Genomic DNA, 22,749 nt, shown 5'->3' with positions numbered 1-22,749 from the left:
GATAAAGGGCCTCGTTTAGCACACATAGTCTTAAAAATGAACTTGGACTAAAAATTGACCTCAGATGTTTTAGCTTCTGTAGGACAGAAGCAGAACTTAAAATATACTAGTATGGCCATGGAGAGAAATAAGAATGGATGAGAGAGAGGGTAGTAAAAAAAAATAAAGCAAATCAGTTCATTTCCCTACTGCATCTAAGAAACATTTTGCTACACTGACAGTCCAATGACCAGTGTGAAATTGGTTCCATCCCAACTCATTTGGGCTCCATGGCACTTTAACTTGGGCCTCCGATTAACGTGGAGAAGAGGAAATGCATATTTGAATGGCTAGAATGATGGTGCCACCATTCTGGAAAGCTCCACTTTATACCAGCCAGTCAAGGCCTTAAAGATACACGTGTATCTTGGTTGGCATTATTAATTCTGTTAGTAATAAATTAAGCTTTTAATAGTGGAGGATTTAAAACATACAAAATAGATGCATAACATGAACCCCTACATACCCTTCACCTATCTTCAACAGTTATCAACTTAGGACCAAGCTTGGTTCATTTGTCCCTACCTACTTCTCTATCATATCATTTTATCCATAAGTACTTCAATACGTCTCTCTGACACAGAGGTTGGCAAACTCTGGTCTAGGAATCAACCTCCTGTTTTATAAACAAAGCTTATTGCAATGCAACCATGCCCAATTGTTTACCTATTGTCTATTGGCTGCTTCCCACAGTGCCGGGAGCCGGTCCATCCTTGCTGTTTCAAAGGACCTGGCATATATGGCATACTGTTCTTAAAATGTTTGCTCACCTTCTTGGCACTATGTGTTTTAACCAAGGTCTCTGAGAAAGGTTGTTTCCCCAGGTAGGGATTTTCCCCTGAAGTTAGGGAGGGAATAAAACCTCTTAACTAAGTACCAGGCGGGTAATTAATCACTTTAACTACGAACAATCATGCTTAAGCTACATAATCTTTACTCCCTGGAATGGAGATAAGAAACGCCCTAACCTTTGGAATAGAGATTGATAGGATTGGAATCAACTGGTATAAATACAGATGTAAGAACACAGAACTTAGAATACAGAACCGAGAAGACAGAACCTACACACAGAACTTAGAACACAGAACCTACTCAGAACCTAGAGACAGAAGAACTTCGCTGGAGAGAACATGGCAAAAGATCCTGGACTGAACCTGACTACAGAAATTGGCAAGAGAAACTGACTAGAACCTGGTGACTGAACCTGGCTGGAGAACCTAGCGAGGGAACATGGCTACAGAACCTGGAGAACCTGGAGAACCTAGCAAGAGAACATGGACACAGAACCTAGCTGGAGATCCTAAGCAGAACCTCTCTGGAGATCCAGACCAGAACTTGGCTGGAGATCCTGGCTGGAGATCCTGGCTAGGCTGCTGATCAACTGAACGCTGTCTCCGTGTCCTTCCTTCTTCGCCGACTCCGTCTACGCCTTTGGGAACCCCTGGACCTGCTGGGGCTGGACCCCGGCACCACAGAAACCCTATGGTCCACAAGGCCTGAAATATTTACTATTTGCCTTATAAGAAAAAGTTTGCTGACCCTTGCTCTAAAGGATAAGGACTTTTAAAAATGTAACTACAAATAGCATTATTACACCTCCAAAATTAACAATAATTTACTATATAGTAACTTAAAATTGTTTAGGACTTCATACCTTTTAATATAGCTTCTTATTTGTTATCTCACTTGAATCTCAATGTCATTAAGGAAAACCTTAATGTCATTTAAATCCCTGTTATAGTAGGAAGAAAAATGTAAGCATAGAAAGTTTTAAAGTGATTTCATCAAAGACAGGCAACTAATAAGCAATTTGAATAAAATTCTGTCTCTACTATATTGTGGCAGGATAAGGAGAAGCTTGAATTATACAGTATGTGAACAAAAAATTCCTTGTATATTTCTCAGTTGTTTCATTTCAAGAGTATTTGACTTGAAGAACCTGGTTTGGGATCTATATTTCAGACATGGCTTGGAGTTAATTTAGGGTGAGCCTTGTTCAGGCAGTAAAAATAAGAGTTTTTATATTGAGTGAGAGTTCCCGTGGAACCACTCAGAGTTTGAAGTGCTCTAGTGGCATCTGGAGAAAAATCTACTTACTGGTAAACCAGTTTCCTAGAATCTTCCTTAGAGAAGAACATGGTGTATTATTTTATAGGCTGAAAAAAAGGGTGAAATGTGAGGTGTGGAGATGCACTTCAGTTACACAAGTACCCAGAGTCTGGAAGTGCATCCTAGCTTTTTCTGTGTGTCCCATAAAGCTGTCTGGAAACAAAATAAAAGCCAGACTTTCTCATGAGAAACCTGATGGCACTTTTATTGGTCTACCCGAGAGATGATACTCCACCTTTGGGGAGAAAAATCCAAGAGAGCATATAAAAGTGAGAAATAGTCACAGAAAATCCAATTGTATTTCAGAAGCTATGAGAAAATTAGTTTCCATTTTCACATGACCTGAAAGTCTGCACAATCAAAGGTCGTTTCTGAAGTAGCGTCCAGATTGTTTAAAAGGAAAGCTTGTTTATGTTTATAAACTGGCTTTCTTTAAACTGGTTTCCTAGTTAGGCAATTAATTCCTTGAGGATGGTACCATTGCTTGTTAATTTTTGTATTTCCAGAGCCTAAAACTGGGTCTGGCAGATGGTGGCGCTTAATATACGTAAGTGGTCTTAAATGGTCATTACATAATGTTAACATCATTACTTGCGGTGTGAGCACAGTCATATCTCTAGTAATTAAAAAGGAAGCTTTCCCCTCAAATAACAACATTACAGTGGAGAATCCTGGCAGACACCACCTTAACCAAGTGATGGAAGTAACATCACTACTGATAAACCATGTGGGTATCATGCAGCCTGCATTTGGCTAAATAATAGCTCCCAATGATATCCACGTCCTGATCTCTGGGACCTGTGACTATGTTATATGGCAAACCTTATGTGGCAAAAGGGACGTCGCAGATGCAGTTGAGATTGGGCCCAGTGTACTCCAAGAGTCCACATGAGAGGGAGGCAGAGAGATATTTGACTTTGGAAGAAGAGAGCACAATGTGATGACAATAGCAGAGATTAGAGTGATGCGGTCACTAGCCACGGAATGGTGGGAGCTTCCAGGAGCTGGACGAAGCAAGGAACAATTTTCCCTGGAGCCTCCAGAAGGAACAAAGCCTGCCAGCACCTTGGTTTTAGCCCTGTAAGACTCATTTCAGACTTCTGGCCTTCAGAATTGTAAGAGAATAAATTTCTGTTGTTGTGAGCCACTAAATTTATGGCAATTTATTACAGAAGCAAGTAATACATTCCCCTTGATATGTGATGAGAAGAGCACCTCACCTCTATGGTTTTTCCTCCCCCAAATTCAGGTATATGGTGGCTGGGCAAGAAAATTCAGCTCATTTATAATATTTTAAAAATACATATATTTTATTTCAGCCTCTATAACTGTTCTAGACTTGGCCACACTTTCCTTTCTCTCACATCCTGTCTGACCACTTAAGGTTCAACTCTGGTTCATAACACTTTTCTATTATTTCTTTTTTGTTTTATATGTCTTTTGGTGGTTTTTTCGTCTTCCCCTCTCCATCATTCTACTTGCCAGATGTTATCTATTGCTGCATAACAAATTACCATAAAATAGTAGATTAAGACAAAAAAACATTTATTAACTCACAGTCTCTGTGGGTCAGAAATTTGGGTATGAATTGGCTGGTGGTTCTGTCTCTTGAGGTTATACTCAAGATGTCAACTGGCGCTTCGGGCATCTGAAAGCTTGACTGAGGCTGGAGGATCCATTTCCAAAATGACATACTAGCTGTGGACAGGAGGAGGCCTCAGTTTCTCACCATGTGGACCTGTCCTAGAGTCACGTGAGTGTTTGACTTTCCTCAAAGCAAGTGATCTAAGGGAGAATGCATGGGGGAAGTTGCAATGTCCGTTGTCATCTAATCTTGAAAGTTACACATTGTCACTGCAGTCTCATTGTATTTGTTAGGAGCCAGTCACTCAGTGCAGCTCACATCCAAGGGACGGGAAATTTATGTCCACCTCTTGAAGGAAAGAATATCAAGAGCTCAGGGATATATTTAAAAACCACCATACCAGGTGTTTTCTTAATCTTTGGTCTGACAGAGTTTGTCTTTCACTCTAGGCTATTTCTGGGCATCTATGTTTACTCCTGCAGCTGGGCGAGGCTCAAAATGAAACATGACTCTCTCAGTAGACTCCCCCATCTTTTTCCTAAGTTCCCAAGCCCATGAAAAGTCACAGTGTTAAGAAAAGAGAAGGGAATTTGAAATGATCCCAGCATTATACTAGTAGGATCTGGATAGAGTCATCCATCTCCTTTGTTCCTGCTGCAGCACTAAAATTTAACATCTGTGATTCTTCTCAAGCAAGAGATGCTGCAATGTTTTCAGCAGCTTCTCCATGGTGCTGTCACAAATATAATACTGAAATCATGCTCAGTACCCACTGATTCTCACCATATGACCTTCTCCTCAAAGGCTAACATCACGTGATCCTTGGTTAGCCTTTCCCTATACATTTAAACATTTAGCCTTCTGGTTCTCAGGCACTCCTCTTAATTATTTACCTCTCTGCCTTCAGATTTCAGCTCTCATGTCCATTGACTTCTTTGCCTTGTTCATTTAGTGAACTCAATATGCCTAACACCAGATTCGTCATTTCCCTCCAGAGTGGCTTGCCTCTTGCCCTTGCTCTTGATTCTGTGCGTCATGAACCTAAAAAAAGAATTCACCATCTTGGGTTTCTCCATTGCTTATATTCCCCACACTTGTAATGGGATTCTTGCACCATTATTATGGCAAAAACCGGTATTATGCCACGCTGTCTGGGACAATTCCCAGCCATTATCAGGGATATCAAAAAACCCCAAGTGGCTCTTCATTCCGTTTCATGTTGGTCCAGTTGCTGGTTCCATTCTGAACTTGAGATTCCAGTCTCTTATCTGTTCCCAGTTCCTGCCCTGGTTCCTTAACCTTTTCTGCCAGATCTCCCTAATGTGTACACCAGCACTTCTCAAACTTTAATGTGCATGTAAATTCCTGGGGATATTGTTAAAATGCAGATTATGATTTAGGAGGTGTAGGGTGGGGTCTGAGGTTCTGTATTTCTAACAAGCTCTCAGGTGATGCCCAAGCTGCTGACTCAAGGACCATACTTTGGGTAGAAAGGGGTCATAGCAGCAATCTTCTAGATGTGCTTTCTTACTCACTCTCTTCCTCTGTAGAAGGAAAAGCACAGACACTATCATGTTGTCATGATCTCTGGATCGCATACTGTCTACATCACTGGTCCCCACTGTACAAGAGTGAGGGAATCCCCTGGGGACCTCCTGAAAAATACTGATTCTTGGGTGCCATCCCTGAGGATTCTGATTCAGTAGGTCTGGGATAGGGCCTCCGAGTCTGTATTTTAAAGAAGCACCCCAGGCAATCTTAATGATTTTTTAAAAGTCAGTGTCATACAGGCTAAAAAGTTCAACTCAAACCTTGATGTAAAGTCTTTCCCAGCTGACTCAATCTCATTTGTTACTCCCCTTCAAACCCTTGTTCAAGGCAGACTGTCTCTCAAACAGACAGAGCATCCCCTTCTCTTTACTCTGGTTCCACTTACAAATTCTACCCACTCTATAATAATTTGTGATGTCTACATACACTCATTGTCGCTCTACCAAGTACACTAACTACTGGAAGCCACAGTGCTGTGCACATAGCTGGTGGGAAGAGACTTTATCTCCACTGTCTCTGGTCCTGTTGAGTCTGCCTATCCTCCCAAATTCTACCAAGTCATTGTCCCTCATAATCAAGTCCCACAGAAAATCCACTTTTTTGAAGAATGGAAAATGTGACTTGCTTGACGGAAATAGAACAAGAAGTGACACCCCTGCCCTGACACATAAGAAAGGATGCTGAGTCACACTCCAATTCTATTCGGAAAATGGAATCCCTGAGGACAGGGACTTTGTATTATATTTGTTCTATGTTATTTTCATAAGTCAAAGGCATCTCATGATCACCATTAAATAAAAAGCTAAGTAAATGTCTAAATATTTTTTGTGATCTGCTGGAAGGTGACACATAATAGTGGGGAGGGAAAGAGCCATTACAGCCAATTAGTTGAAATGACATAAAAATTCTCTAATTAGTTTTTTTGAAACATCCTTGCTCCCAGAAAATATTAGGTGTTGAACCTCAATATATCTTCACTCCTAAAATACCATTAGAACAAGTCTCTAGGACTGTGGAACACATAAGGCTAACACCAGCCCTGACAAATTAATATGTATCAGTATCAGTTTAACTTACATGGGAAGAAACATGAATGGCCTAGTTGGATTTAAGAAGTGAGATTGACTCAACATAGAGGGGTATCCAAAGAAATAACAGAAAGAACAGCAGAAGTCGTCTTTGTGAAGCAAAAATATGCTCTCTGGACCAAACTTCTTAACACAAAAACAAGATCCATCACAATCTCACCCAAACCTGCCTCTAGCTGCATTTCACACTGCTCTTTCCCCACCCCCTCTCTTCCAATCTGGACGGCCTTTCTGGACTTATAGCTGTTCCCTGCTCAATGCCATGCTCTTTCCTTTATGCCTGTGCCCTAGGAACATTCTATTTTCTCTGTTCAAAAGGTTCTGCCAAACACATAACCTTTAAGATCAAATGTCACCTTCTCTGGAGAAAAGGTAGTTGCTTTGTCCTAGAGAGGGGATGGGGTCTAAGTTGTGACTTTTTTTTAAGAAGCCCCATTTATTTCTATTTAAATAATACTCAAGGAGCTTTCAGAAGGTTAAAAGGCTCAAAGATATCAGGTTTAAATAATATCATAGCCAGGTGCTTGCTGTTGCTGCCGCTGTTTCAAAATTCGCAGGATGACCCTGGGCAGTTCAATGCCTCGCTAATTCTTCTAGTTCGAGTGGAACTCCTTTGAGTTTTGGCATGATTCATATAAGGCTATCCCTCCAGTAATGACGACAAAAAAACAATGCCAGAAGCAATCATAGTCATTGAGAGGAAGAAAGGTAAATGATCAGAGAAGAGAGCCACCGCAGCCATTTTAAGAAGCAAAATTGTTAATCCAGTATAGAACAAACAGAATCGTTTGCAGAATCTATGTGAGAACCCTTTTTGTATTATTTTTTGAGACCGAGTCCTCTGACTATGAGCTGAGTAGTTGGGATCATGATGGATCTTATAATAAAATGTATCTTTGGGTTATTTTTCTCAAGCTTTTGCAGTACCTGAAAACTGGTAGATATTTGATAAATGTGTTTCTAGTAAATGTGGGAGTTGCTGATTCACCTGTGTGAGTAGGCCCTTTTGCCTATTGATCCAAGGTCAATTGCCCTTCTGACTTTATTGGGCTTTCCTAAAGTAAAATCACAATAAAATTAAAATTTCTCTCAGTCGCAACAATAATAGTTATAGCAATACCAGCTAATACTAATTGAGCACTTACTATGTGCCAAATATTATGAAGTCTTAACTTCACAAATTATTCCCACTTTACAGATAAAGAGCTTGAAGCTTAAGACACCAAATAACTTGCCAAGATAATAAATGAGGAAGCCAGGATTTAATCACAGAGTCCATATACTGCATTAATATGTACTGTTATCAACTAATCAACACCACTAGGCTCATGGTTATTGACTCATTACTGGTGATGCTGATCTCCCCTGAGAAGCTCTTCCCCTCCAGGAGTGCAACATCAAACTCTCTACTGCTGACTGAGAGGAGCACAGGTCCTTTGGACTTATGGAAGGAGCATATCGACCATTTCAGTATTGTAACCTCCCACTGGAAATTTCCATGACAACGCAGTTGGAGGCTTTCTTGCTGAGCCCTGGCATGGTGATAAGTGCAAGTTCTTTTATTCCTATGGAACCTGAAAAAAACAAACAAACCTTCAACAGCAACATCTGCTAGTAACTGCTTCCTGTGATGTTCCTGCGATGGAGCTGGTTCCACATAAGTCTTGAAGATACACCCTTGTAATGTATTTATAAATTGTTGGCTAAAGGTCTAAGCTCCAATCTAATAGTACCTCCTCAATAAAGCCTTTCCTGGCACCCTGTCCACTCTGTTATTTTTTCCACACCTTAATTCCTCAGTATTCTGACAGTACATTTCTCACTCAGGACTTCAGAGGAAATTTGCTATAAAACGTGGCAAGCATTCAGTAAATAATTGCATCAAAATGGCAATTCATGTCATTTTTAGGTCCAAGGAGAAAAGGTCCATTTTTCTGGAAAAGGTCTCAGAGTTAAGAATACATCTGGCTCCTGATTTAATTTCTCCCGGTAGAGGGAACGAGGATGGCCTGGCAAAGCCACAGGAAAGAACATGTGTGTGTGTTCTGCTTCTGGTTTTTCCCAGAGGCAGTGACTGAAGGTTTAAGGCATGAGTCCCGTGCCTATTTTTCCTCACTGGTATCCCCGTTCAAAAAGGCAGTGGGAAGGCTGAGTGGGACAGCTCACACATACACACCCTGTGCATCTGTGTGCATTTCATTTAGAGACAGACCTCATTTTAGAGCAACCTTATTTAACATGTCATTCTAATGTATTGGAAAAGATGAGAAAATAGATGTGAGTTCCATCTGGATTCGTGAGAATAGCATCAGAAAGATTCGCTGTGCCGCTGCAAACTGCTAGCAACATACCTACCAAAGGTGCTGCATCTTAAGTGAGAAGCCAAAGGTATCTGTTAAAGCCCCGTGGGCCTTGGAACTGTAGTCTGCTGGTGGAGAGTAGGCGACTGGGCAGTGATTGAAGTGTCCAGCAGGGGGCTGGCATTCTCTGTCTATAAGTAGCCCTGGTTCCTCTTCAGAGCCTCAGCTCAGCAGAGCTGCCGTTTGCTAGTGAAGCCAGTGACGTGCAAGGCATCCTGCCTATAGGATGTGAGGCTTTCTCAGTGCCGTTTTTTTCTACCCACTTTAAACCTTCAGGGTCTAAGTATCAGGAAAGACAGGAAATGCCGTGTGAAAATAGCAGACCAAAAGTTCTTAGTTGACTGCAGCGAGGGAGACTCAGATTGGAATGGAGGTAGAAAGAGTTGAGACAGACTGGGTTTAATTCTGAGCCCTTTTTGGACTGAATTTAGAACTGCATTGCATTGTTCATGTGAAGATGAGAGCAGTACCAGCATCAAAATAGTGACAGTTTTGATGCCATAGTCTATATGTACTCAGAGTATTTTTATTAAAGAAAATAAAGAGCCTAGCAGAGATTTTGTCCTCATCTGCACCCAACTGCAAAAGCAAAAGTTAAGGAACAGCATCTGAGGACGCTCTGTAGGTGGGAGAGAATCTAGAGGATGGCTCTCAATGATTGCTGGCTTCAGAGCATGTCCTGCAACTTCTCTAATCACAGTATGGATCTCCCCATGAATGAGGACTGGTTCCACCCAGGGATCCTCTATGTCATCCCTGCAATTTATGGGGTCATCATTCTGATAGGCCTCATTGGCAACATCACCCTGATCAAGATCTTTTGTACCGTGAAGTCCATGCGAAATGTGCCAAACCTCTTCATCTCCAGTCTGGCTTTGGGAGATCTGCTCCTCCTGGTAACCTGTGCTCCCGTGGATGCCAGCCGGTACCTGGCTGACAGATGGCTGTTTGGCAGGATTGGCTGCAAACTGATCCCCTTTATACAGCTCACCTCGGTGGGGGTGTCTGTCTTCACACTCACGGCTCTCTCCGCAGACAGGTAAGTACAGGAGGACAGTTACATTCTCTCTGAGGGTGGTGGATACCTCAGTAAAGGAGCTACCACATTGGGACAGACAGAGCTGTTTGCAGAAAAGGAAGTTTTACTCAAACTCAGATTCCCTTCCGGGCATGTATTTTTGTTCTGGGGATTACTTCTGGAGTTTTACCTGTTGGTTTAAGAAAGAAAAGGGAATGGATGGCAAAAAAAGGGGGGAGGGCAAGAAAGAAAAATAATTAGCATAAGATGGAGGTGCATTTTCTGGACACAAATTAATTTAGCATGGCTTTTCCCTAACTTCTCCCCCCTACAAAATTAATTGACTACTAATAAAAAAGATCACAACTAATAGGGTTTAAACCCCAGGCAAATGTTTCTTAGAAGCATTTTAAAATCTTTAGAAAAGCCCCACTGCATTTCTAATGCAAAATATTCTCTCAGAAATGACCAACAGGAGAAAATAAGTGGCATTTCCTTGAAATTCATTTTCCTCAGTTGAACTTTTCTCACAGCTGATTTTGTCTTTGGCTCTCTGTAAATGAACAGCTTGTGTGCTGTTTTTTCTAGCAATCTCTTAAGTGAAATGAAGCATTATTAGATTTTTTTTCTTGAGAAAGCTCCATTCAAGTCAGATTTGGGGGAATTTTAATATCTTTGATGATGTACTTCCATATACATTGTGTTTAGAGTGTTTGCGGCGGGGAGTCCGTGCAATGTTTTATTCTGGGAAATATACATATTTGTGAACTGCATTGCTTGTGTGAACCTACTGCTTAACAATTTCTATTTCTTCATTCTTAAAAGTTCATACTCACTCTTTGAATACCTGCTTGAATTAAGCAGTCAGGAAATACCTGCAGGATGCTCACATAAATTGCTGAATGTATCTTATGTATTTCTGAGCTCTAGAAACTGGACACACTAATGAATAGACTCCAGACACATCGTAGACCAGATTGTCAAATTAAAAAAAATTGGTAGAGTGAACCAAAGACTAGAACTTTCTATTTTAAAATCAACTGTATGTTATAGTGTTAAAGATACCTAAGGATTTGAAAGCGTACCAGGAAAGGCATAGAAACAGCTCTTGCAAATTTATGCTCTAAAGAAAATTTCCCACATTTTAATACATGTGGTGCTGGATTCTCATTTCGCAGAGGAACAAATAGTCCTCAGGTGATCTGGCTTTGAGTAATGGACAAATAAGATAATGTTATCAGTATTTGTAGACATGAGTTTATACTTAGCTGCCTGAAGTACACTGCTCAGCACACACGGCATTTTCAAAGATTGAAAACTAACAGCCCAGAAATGAGGTTTGCACATCGCACCGGCTGGACAGGGTCTCTCCATTCCCGCTCCTCACCTCCAGCCTTCTGTGACCCTGAACATTTGCCCACAAGGTACTAATGACCACAGGTAGTTTCAAGTATTGATTCAGGGCAGGCAAACTTTGGAGCAGGCAGAAGGTCTGGGGCTCATTACCAATGGCCGAGGACACCTCACGATGAGGGGAATTTTCTTGATGGGAAGTTGAGATTTTTGTTTCCGAGTTGTGAGTGCAGTGGTACAGATGATGTTTACTGTCTTCTTGGGGTGGGGGTGGTGGGGGGGGGTAGGGAGGAAAGTGAGGGCATGGGATGTAAAGATGTAGCTGCACAGAATCCCTCCCCAGAGTTTCAAAGCAGACCAAATTCACTGTCAGCAAAAGAGCGCTTTCAAAGCTGGGTTGCACACTTTGTCAGCTCTATTGTGTTTTCATTGAGTCTATAGTTAGTTACTGTGCGTCCTTCCCAAATCCAGAAATTACTATGAGCATTCATATAACTAACTTTTTGTGTTTTGCTAAGGCTTTAAAAGGTTGATGGATCATCTGAATCACAGGTAGTGCATCTAACCTAATTCAACAAGAATAGGGATTGAGCTACTTAAATAATATGAGAGTACTTATCTATTGATTTCATTTTTGTTGTTGTTGTTGTTAATGCTCACCAAGGATATTTTTCCATTGATTTTTGGAGAGAGTGAAAGGGAGGGAGAGAGACAGAGAAAGAAACATTGATGTAAGAGACACACATCGATTGGTTGCCTCCTGAACACAACCTGACCAGGGCTGGAATTGAGCTTGCAACTGAGGTGAGATATGTGCCCTTGACCTAAATCAAACCCAGGACCCTTTGGTCTGAGGGCCAATGTTCTATCCATTGAGCCAAACCCGCTAGGGCTATTGATTTCATTTTTAAAAGATGTTGGAGCTTTATAACAACCTCATGAGGTTAGTAGGGTAAATATATATATCCACACATACACAATATCTATTTTTTCTCAATAAGGTATAATTTACATACAGTAAATTGAACAAGTGTACAGTTCAATATATTTTTACACATGTCTACTAATATATAACAACATAACCACCACCCAGATGAAGATATGGGACAGTCCCAGCACCCTAGGAGTTTCTTTTATGCTCCTTTCCAGGTAATACCCATCCCTATAAAGAGACAATCACTATTCTGAGTTTAATTATCATAGATTATTTTTGCCAGTTCTTTAATCTGATGTAAATGGAATCATACTTCTTATGCTTGTCATTATGTTTGTGATAGTCATCAATCTTGGTGCACATAGCAGTGGTTTATTCTTTTTAATCATCATGTAGTATTCCATTGTATGAATATATCTCAATTTATTTATCCGTTCTAATGTTGATGGACATTGGGTTGTTTCCAGTTTGGGGTTGATGATAACCTGCTCTGGATATTCGTATTCATGCCTTTTGAGGTACATCAGTGTTTATTTCTCTTGAGTATATGCCTCGGAGTGAAATAGCTAGATCATAAGAGTCATATACTTAGTAAATATTGTCAAAGAGTTTTCTAAAGTGGTAGTCTGTAGTGGATAGATTGGTAAAATGGGTGAACCAGAAGACCCTCCAAACCTTATGATCATCACAGTCATTGGGGAGCTTAAAAATGTACAGGTTCTTATCCCCCATCCTAAATCTACTGAATCAGACCTTCTGAGTTGTGAACAGACACAGCAATAATCATCCATCCCTGCTTCCTGTAGGTTGACCAGCAATGTCATTACTTTTATCCCAACCTCCCTTCTGCAGTCTTCCAGATGAACTTGAGTCTTTGTTAATATGAAAAGAGTAACATTTTTCTAGAAAAGTTTATATTGCTGCCACTGTGTCAAAGAGAGACTTCAAAGCAGCCCCAGAAACCAGAATTCTGGCTTTTGTATGGCCAACCAATTGCACATTTGCACTCAGACTCCTTCATATAAGTTCCTGCCTTCTCTCGCCTTCCACGTTTTCCTTCCTTTACATACACACTGATGTCCTCATACACGGTGGTTGTACTGAATTCTTGGCTCTGCTTCCTAGCTTATGCTCTCACCCACTCTCCAGAATGTGTTCTCCTTTCCTAAATAGAAGACTCCACTCCCCATCCCATGTAAATTATGGCTTGGAATGGGCATTGATAGCCCTGCACTTTAGGCCTTTTTCTGCCACTATTTCCTGTAAGAGGGAGTCAGACCAAGTCATTTAACTCTCTGACCTTAGTTGAATTATCCATAAAATAGTAGAGTTGAGCTAGATTACTTCAAAGATCCCTCCAAGTTTTAAAATCTTATGAGGTTTTTTAATCTCTCATTTTGCCTATCATTTGGAATCTGGCAAAAGCCTCCTCCTTAAAGCCCTAAGTTGGACAATTTTAGCCCAGATTTCCTAACCCTCTTCTAAATGTGAGACTTATTATCTGAGACATAAATTATCTTGTGACATCTTTCACCTTGCTGTTTTGAAATATTTCACTAATTTGTCTTTTTTTTAGCCTCTTATATATTCATTGCTTTAATTTTTCAAGTAGATTAAGAATGTTGAGGACAGGGATTTCTTATATATCTTGTATATATCTTGTACAGTTTCTTGTACTAAATGGATGGTCAATAAATATTTATCAATTAAAGTTATGGTTCATTAATGCATACTCTTTCTTCTCATTCTTATTATTCTTCTCCATTTTTAGGAATTTATCTGAAAGCATACTCTTAAACATGCATCATGCAGTCACCTGCTTCTTATTTGTTCCTCTCTATTAAGCTCTCATTATTTGGGTAAATGAGAGAAAAGCTATTCTTTGTGATTCAGTGAATAGATTCTGGGGATAAATAGATAATTGGATAGATGGAATGATAAGTAGATGGGTGAGAAGATGGATGGATGGATGAGTGGATGAGTGAATAAGTGGATGGGCAGGTGGTGGACAGATGGTTGGATAGATAGGTGAATGGTTGGATGGATGGATATATTTTTTACATAACGATCTTTCCTACTAGATACCCAACTCTGTACTAGGTGCCTTAGTATTGTGTAATGGAATTTAAGATCTGAATTGGACCCTCAGCAGAAAAAGGGTAAGTAGAGTTTGTGTTTTCTTTTCCAGTAAGTGTAAAGGTTAAAGCTGGATGTAAGGTTGGCAGCATATAATGCCCAAGTTATGTTGTGCCTGCTTCAGTATTATTATGCAGTGTTATTTCTGCTAGAATGGAACTGGCAGAATGAATCCTAAGGACATACAGATGTAGTAGTTCCATTGGGATGTGGTCCTTATTCAATCCCATGGAAGACTGTTCATAAGCTCCCCCTTTGCTGTGATTTGGAATGTATAAAGGAATAAGAAAATGTTACATTTATGCAGACTTCTTGAAGTACAGATTCTTTGAATTTATTGCCAGGGATTTATGAGGTAATGTAGTTTTCAGCCTTTCCTGACACCTAGAACTGGATGGTCCAACATGCTAGCCACTAACTACATGTGGTTATTTTTTTTTAAATATATTTTATTGATTTCAGAGGAATGGAAGGGAGAAAGAGAGAAATATCAATGAGAGAGAATTGTTGACCAGCTGCCTCCTGCACGCCCCCTATTGGGGATTGAGCCTGAAACCCAGGCATGTGACCTTGACCAGAATCGAACCTGGGACCCTTCAATCCACAGGTCGATGCTCTATTCACTGAGCTAAACCAGCTAGGACTGTAGTTATTTAAATTTCACTTAAAGAAAACTAAAAAGCCAGTTCTCTAGTCACACAAAGCACATGTTAAGTGCTCAGTAACAATATGTGACTCTATTGGACAGTGCAGATACAGAGCATTTCCATCACTGCAGAAAGTTCTATTGGACACTACAGAAGAGAGTTTGCTATAGGCCTTTGGGTCCAAATCTCTTAAGATCCATGTTAGCTACTCTCACTCATGAGGATATCAGGAATTCCTCAAATAAGCAAATATCAAATGCCTCCCAGATGCACAGGCTCTTCCAGTCTTTAAAAATATTTTCTATTGGAAGATACCCAAAAATGAAGAGAGAAGAAACCAGGCAGCCCAATACAATCACCAGCCACAAGCTTGGAGAATTTAGGCATCCCATTGATGAGGTTTGGAGACCTTTTGAATAATACATGTGGAGTTCACTTTCTGGGTCTGCATTATGAACTTCTGTCTGATCCTTCCATTCTCTTTGGCCAGGTCCTCTCCCACCTCCCAGTCTGTCTTTCTATCTTCCTATACTAAGACTCACCAGAACAAACACTGCTCTAGCTAGTCTGCTTCTCATTGTCTCACATATGTGCCACCTGACTTCTTCCCTCTCTGACTTCATTTTCCCCTCCCTGATGGCCAGGCTCTGTCGTAAATGTTTCCTTCCACGTCCCGCGTGGTTCAGGGTTCAATATCTGGAAGAGGAGCCGCACACAAATGAAACAGAAAAGACAAGAGATAATTTGGAAATATTGGGGGACCAGGCGGGTAAGTCCAACTCAAGAAGAAGGACTTCCACCCGTGCTCAGTCCGCACCGACCTTTTATAGTCTGAGGTAAACAATGCAGTGGTTACCATAGTTACAGTTCTTGTGAGTTTCGCCTGTTTTGATCATGTTTACACTCCCTGCACTTCCCTCAGCCCATTAGCTTCCCAGGTAAGATCTGGGGAGTGTTATAAGGTCAAGCCTAATTATGCTAAGAGGACTGAGCCCTCTAAGCTGGGACTTGTTTGTGACTTTTCCAGCAGGTCAGTCCGAGGTTCAACCCTATATCAGTTTCCCACAAGGCTCTATTTCCTCCATCTATCCAAATTCTAGCAATCCTTCAAGGCTTACTCCAAATCCCTTCCCTTCTATGAAGCATTCCCTGATCTTTTCTTTAACTGATTTCCCCCCATCCCAAGATGTTTTTGCCTGTTCATTAAATACCAAACTGCCCTATCTTGTATTACTAGGTCCCTTTTATAGATGTGTTTTCTACTTCCTTAATCATATGGGAAGCTCCATGGGATCTCTGTCTTCTATGACACCCAGGCCCACTTTACATCTAGTAAGAGGATAATAAATACAGCTTGGTTTATGCTTGAGCAGTAACTAAATGATAAAGTCCAATGGCTACAAATAAAGTTCAAACCCTTGAAAATGTTGTTCTGAGACTCAATTTCCAATTGGGGGCGGGGGGCGTCCCAACATCTCAAAACACCAGCTGGTTGCCTGGCCGGTGTGATTCAGTGGTTGAGCCTATGAACCAATCCCCAGTGGTGGTCATGCAGGAGGTAGCCAATCAATAATTCTCTCTCATCATTGATGTTTCTATCTCTCTTTCCCTCTCCCTTCCTCTCTGAAATCCATAAAAATATATTTTTTAAAACCACCAGCTGGTTATCTGAGAATTCAACTTAATTCTGACACAATCTGGCCAGAGATAGCATCAGATACTATAGGTTGAAGGCTCAGTCCTATAAGGCTGTAACACCCACCCATCCCCTCCCCCTGACATCAGACACCAGTCACAAGTCCAGGTTGTTACCTATACTTCTGAGCAACTGGCTGTAAATCAAAGGGTCCCCTAATCCTCGCTCCTTGGGTTTGATTCATATGCTAGAATGGCTCACGGAACTCAGAGAAACATTTTACTTACTAGATTACCAGTTTATTATAAAAGGATATAACTCAGAAACAGTCAGATGGGAGAGAAGACAATTTAAGTTCTTGTCCCTCTGTTGAAGAGATTATATGCACTACTGATTCATACTTTCTCTATATTATGATTTTTCTGAAGCATATGTTGCCTCTCTGGAAGGAAAGTCAACTCCTGTCTCCCCATAGTGATGGATCTGTCACAGCTGCTGGCAGACTCTGAGAGTGTTCAGAGGGCAGGTGCAATGGAAGTGGGGTTTCCCAGAAAGGCTCTTTTAATTGGAGCCTTTTCAATTTTTCTGTGGAGAGAAGGGCAGCAAAGAACTTTGACCTTGTTTCTCACACATTATCTTATAAAGTGTTAGACTTTTATGTGATTAATTATCATTTCTGGTAACTTAATATGTATAGAAGAAAACAAACCAAAAAAAATACAAACTTGGTCATGAGACAGACCATAGCCTGAAAAGGCTCCCTGGTGAGGTTTTTTTGATCTGTGCTTGTCAATAGCATCCTTTGAAAAGAGACTAAATTTGCATATTTGCACTTGTAAATCCTCCTGGTATGTGGGGTTTGCAGAAATTCTCTCTTAAAACATGTTTTGGAAAATAAGAGAAAAAAATTCTCCATTCCTCTTTTCCTACCTCCCAAGATATTTTTTTTATTACAGTCATCTTTTAAAATGATTTGATTTTCCTCAAAACTGCTAAGAAGCTGCTGGTTCACTTTACACATTAAAGGTCACCTTGTTTAGGAAGTCTTTATTGGCTACTCAATCCAAAGGAATGACCAACACTATTTTATCACCCAATTTCTTTTTTTAGGTTGACTGAAGTGTAATTTTCATTCAGTAAATTTTTGGGTCTTCATTTCTATGAATTTTGATAAACTTATTCAGTCATAAAACCACTACTACCACAATCAGAACATTTTCATTGTCCCCCAAATTCTTTCATGTCCTTGGTTGTCTATCCCCTTCCTCCACCCCCAGCTTCTAATAATTTCTAGAATATCCTATCTAATAAAATAGTAATATGTAAATTAACCATCACTCCATCACTCTATCACAAAGATGGCGGCACCCATAGCCACAAGATGGCAGCGCCCAGTCCCCTCAGCCCCGCTGCTGAAGTGTCCAGGCTTGTTGGCCAGGCAGGTGGCGGGGGAGGCAGAGAGGGGGGCCAAGGGGCATAGCCAGTGATTGGAGGGGGCTGGGGGTCTCCTGCCCAGGCCAGAGGCCTCAGGCCTGAGCAGGGGTGGAGCCGGTGATCAGAGGGGGCAGGGGTGGAGCCGGCTCCAAGGAGAGCAGGAAGCGGGCTTAAGCCATTAGTAGAACATCCCCTGAGGGCTCCCAGTATATGAGAGGGGGCAGGCTGGGTTGAGGGACCCCCCCCCCCCAGTGCACGAATTTCATGTACCGGGCCCCTAGTTATATGAATAACATCATACAGTATGTAGTTATTTGAGTTTGGCTTCTTTCAACTCATGTTGTTGCATATATAAGTAGTTCTTTTTTAAAATTTCTTTTATATATATATATATATATTTTTTTTTTATTGATTTTTTACAGCGAGGAAGGGAGAGAGATAGAGAGCCAGAAACATCGATGAGAGAGAAACATCGATCAGCTGCCTCCTGCACATCTCCTACTGGGGATGTGCCCGCAACCCAGGTACATGCCCTTGACCGGAATCGAACCTGGGACCTTTCAGTCTGCAGGCCCACGCTCTATCCACTGAGCCAAACCGGTTTCGGCTTAAATTTCTTTATTGATTAAGTTATTACATATGTGTCCTTATCCCCACATTACCCCCCATGCCCTCCACTCATGCCCTCATGCCCCTGTTGTCTATATACATTGGTTAGGCCTATATGTATGCATATAAGTCCTTTGGTTGATCTCTCCCCCTAACTCCCACCCTCCCCTACCTTCCCTCTGAGGTTTGACGGTCTGATCGATGCTTCTCTGTCTCTGGATCTGTTTTTGTTCATCAGATTATGTTGTTCATTATATTCCATAAATGAGTGAGATCATGTGATATTTGTCTTTCTCTGACTGGCTTATTTCACTTAGCATAATGCTCTCCAGTTCCACCCATGCTGTTGCAAATGGTAAGAACTCCTTCTTTTTTACTTCAGTGTAGTATTCCATTGTGTAGATGTACCATAGATTTTAATCCACTCATCTACTGATGGGCACTTAGGCTGTTTCCAAATCTTAGCTATGGTGAATTGTGCTGCTATGAACATAGAGGTGCATCTATCCTTTCGAATTTGTGTTTCTAGTTTCTTGGGATATATTCCTAGAAGTGGGATCACTGGGTGGAATGGGAGTTCCATTTTTAGTTTTTTGAGGAAACTCCATACTGTTCTCCACAGTGGCTGCAGTAGTCTGCATTCCCACCAACAGTGCACGAGGGTTCCTTTTTCTCCACATCCTCACCAGCACTTGTAGTTTGTTGATTTGTTGATGATAGCCATTCTGACAGGTGTGAAATGGTACCGCATTATTGTTTTGTTTTGTTTTTTTTTTAATATATTTTTATTGATTAAGATATTACATATGTGTCCTTGTCCCCACGTTACCCTCTACCCCCCCACCCCACCCCCCCCACCCCCCCCGCTCATGCCCTCACCCCCCGTTGTCCATGTCCATTGATTAGGCCTATATGCTTGCATATAAGTCCTTTGGTTGATCTTTCCCCCTTACTCCCACCCTCCCCTACCTTCCCTCCAAGGCCCGACAGTCCAATCAATGCCTCTCCGTCTCTGGATCAGTCCTTGTTCATCAGTTTATGTTGTTCATTATATTCCACAAATGAGTGAGATCATGTGGTATTTATCCGCTCTCCAGTTCCATCCATGCTGTGGCAAATGGTAAGAGTTCCTTTTTCTTCTTCCTCTTCTTAAAGAATACCTTTCAGCATTTCATATAATGCTGGTTTGGTGGTGATGAACTCCTTTAGCTTTTTCTTATCCGTGAAGCTCTTTATCTGACCTTCTATTCTGAATGATAGCTTTGCTGGATAAAGTAATCTTGGTTGCAGGTTCTTGCTATTCATCACTTTGAATATTTCTTGCCACTCTCTTCTGGCCTGCATGGTTTCTGTTGAGAAATCAGCTGACAGTCGTATGGGTACTCCCTTGTAGGTAACTGACTGTCTTTCTCTTGCTGCTTTTAAGATTCTCTCTTTATCTTTTGCTCTTGGCATTTTAATTATGATGTGTCTTGGTGTGGTCCTCTTTGGATTCCTTTTGTTTGGGGTTCTCTGCGCTTCCTGGACTTGTAAGTCCATTTCTTTCACCAGGTAGGGGAAGTTTTCTGTCATTATTTCTTCAAAAAGGTTTTCAATATCTTGCCCTCTCTCTCCTTCTGGTACCCCTATCATTCTGATGTTGGTACGCTTGAAGTTGTCCCAGAGGTTCCTTACACTATCTTCATATTTTTGGAATCTCTTTTCTTTTTTCTTTTTCGGTTGGGTATTTTTTGTTTCTTTGTATTTCAAATCTTTGACTTGATTCTTGGGATCCTCTTGTCTGCTGCTGGATCTCTGTAAATTATTCTTTATTTCAGTCAGTGTATGCTTAATTTCTAGTTGGTCCTTTTTCATGTCCTCCATGGTCTCACTATACTTATTGAGGGATTCATTAAATTTATCGGCGGTTTCCATAAAATTCTTGAAAAACCTTATAAACGTGGCCTTGAACTCTATATCCAGTCGTTTGCTTTCCTCCATTTCTGCCATTTGTGACCTGTTTCTTTGTCTCCGCATTTTGGCAGCTTCCCTGTGTTGATAGAGTGGCCCTGCGCGCCAGGTGTCCTGTCGGGCCCAGTAGCTCAGCCTCCCCAGTTACCTGGGGTGGACACTCTTGGTGCACTCTTGGTGCCTTGGTTGTTGTAGAATCACTGGGAGGAATTGACCTCCAGGCCAATTGGCTGTGAGAATCAGCTGTGTCTAAAGTGGGAGAACTTCTGTGCTGAAGACACCCTTCTGGGGCAAGACTTGCTTCAGTGGGGCTTTGGTGCTCACTGAGTCTGCTCCCTGAGTGTGTCCCTTATGGATCTGAGGAGTTGCAGTCTGGATGGTCCCCCTCTGACCACTGGGTACAGTGGCTCCTGGATCTAAGGAGGTGCTAATTCAGCCTCTGCCTGAGGACACACAGCAGGAGCCACGAAGAGGCTCAGCTGTGAAGCAATGCAAGCCGCTGCGGGGCCTTGGGCCTTCTCTTGGAAGTTCCGGGTCTGCCTGGCTCGGCTGCAGTTAGGTACATTCACATGCAAAAGCCTCTGCCGCAGCCTGGGTGGGGCGGGGTCTCAGTGAATCAAAGGGCGGATCAAGGAGCTATGGCTGATTCTCCGCCCCGAGTGGCGGGTCTCAGTGACCCGCTAATTGCTGCAAGCACCTCTGAGGGAAAGCCGCCTTCAAGTTCGCCCGCTGCCGGACAGACCAGCTTCTCCCCGTATGAGTCCTGGGTCCCCAGAGACTTCCCGGAACCGGAGTTCAGAGCAGTCAGGAGCTTGTGATTCAAAAAGACAGCCGCGTCCTCAGGTGCCACCCCTTTTACTCGCGCCGCGCGCGCGAGCCAGCCGTACCTCTGCACTTGTACCTCTGCACTTCACCTCTGCAGCTCCTCTGGCTCTCAGCGTGCTTTTCTTTCCTTCTAGTTGTAGAATTTAAACTCAGCCAGCCTTTCTGTTGTTCTGGATGATGTTTGCTCTGTCCTTTGCGGTAATTTTCAATTGTTGTGTGAGGCGACAATTTCCCAGTGTTTACCTATGCCGCCATCTTAGTTTCTCCCGCATTATTGTTTTGATTTGCATCTCTCGGATGATTAGTGACTTTGAGCATGTTTCCATATGTCTCTTGGCCTTCTGTCTTCTTTCGAAAAGTATCTATTTAGGTCTGTTGCCCATTTTTTGATTGGATTGTTTATCTTCCTTTTCTTAAGTTGTATGAGTTCCTTGTAAATGTTGGAGATTAAACCCTTATCAGTGACAACATTGGCAAATATGTTCTCCCATGCAGTGGGCTTTCTTGTTGTTTTGTTAATGGTTTCTTTTGCTCTGCAAAAGCTTTTTATTTTGATGTAGTTCCATTTGTTTATTTTCTCTTTAGTTTCCCTTGCCCTAGGAGCATTATCATTTACTAATGACAGTATCAGTGAAGAAATTGCTTTGCCATATGTCTGAGATTTTGCTGCCTGTGGATTCCTCTAGTATTTTTATGGTTTCTCGTCTCATGTTTAAGTCCTTTATCCATTTTGAGTTTATTTTTGTGTATGGTGTAAGTTGGTGGTCTAGTTTCAATTTTTTTTCATGTATCTGTCCAATTTTCCCAGCACCATTTATTGAAGAGGCTGTCTTGACTCCATTGTATGTTCATGCCTCCTTTGTCGAAAGTAGTTCTTTTTTTAATACAGGGTAGTATTCCGTTGAATGGCTACACCACAGTTTGTTTGTCTATTTTTCAGGTAATGGACGTTAGGGTTTGTTTCAGTTTTGGATGATTATGAATAAAGCTGTCATAAGCATTCACATACAATTTTATATGGATATTTATCTTTATTTCTCTAGGTAAATATCCAGTATTATTTTCTTGATAATTATTTTATTTTGTTCATTTGTTCGTTCACTTGTTTACTGTCTGTTTTCCACCACTAAAATACAAGCTCTCCCCAAATAGGAGGGTATGTCATTCATTATCACTTATCTGGCACTAGAACAGTTTCTAACCTGTAATAGGTGCTTGGTTAGTGTTCATGGAATACATGAATGTGTTACCAGTGATGTGAGTTCTTGGTTCTTGAGTTTGGCAAAGAAAGGATTCAGAGCCACAAATTCTAGCACAAGGAAGTTTATTTAGCATGCAAAGCAAAAGAAGAGAATAATCCAGTGGGCTGTCCAGAGAGCTGCCTTGGTCTTTTAGAAGGAAAGTCACAAGGCAGAAGAAGTGAGCCAGCTGGGCTGCGTGGACTCAGGAAACAAAAGAAGGACCCTTGGAGACAG

The 22,749-nt window shown here is 41.4% G+C and overlaps 1 protein-coding gene across 1 annotated transcript in view; it reads left to right on the top strand.

Annotated features, from left to right (window-relative positions):
• The first annotated feature begins 9,376 nt into the window (after positions 1–9,376).
• GRPR (gastrin releasing peptide receptor) overlaps positions 9,377–22,749 on the top strand; it is a 35,214-nt gene continuing 21,841 nt past the window's right edge. Inside the window, exon 1 of the mRNA XM_036303978.1 lies at positions 9,377–9,771. Coding sequence (XP_036159871.1) covers positions 9,377–9,771 — 395 coding nt within the window. The remainder of the gene's footprint in view (positions 9,772–22,749) is intronic.

Source organism: Myotis myotis, unplaced genomic scaffold, assembly GCF_014108235.1.
Source record: "Myotis myotis isolate mMyoMyo1 unplaced genomic scaffold, mMyoMyo1.p scaffold_m19_p_4, whole genome shotgun sequence".
In the NCBI taxonomy this organism is placed as follows: domain Eukaryota; kingdom Metazoa; phylum Chordata; class Mammalia; order Chiroptera; family Vespertilionidae; genus Myotis; species Myotis myotis.
The sequence above is the reverse complement of the archived record's forward strand: the minus strand, read 5'-3'. Positions and strand labels throughout refer to the sequence as shown.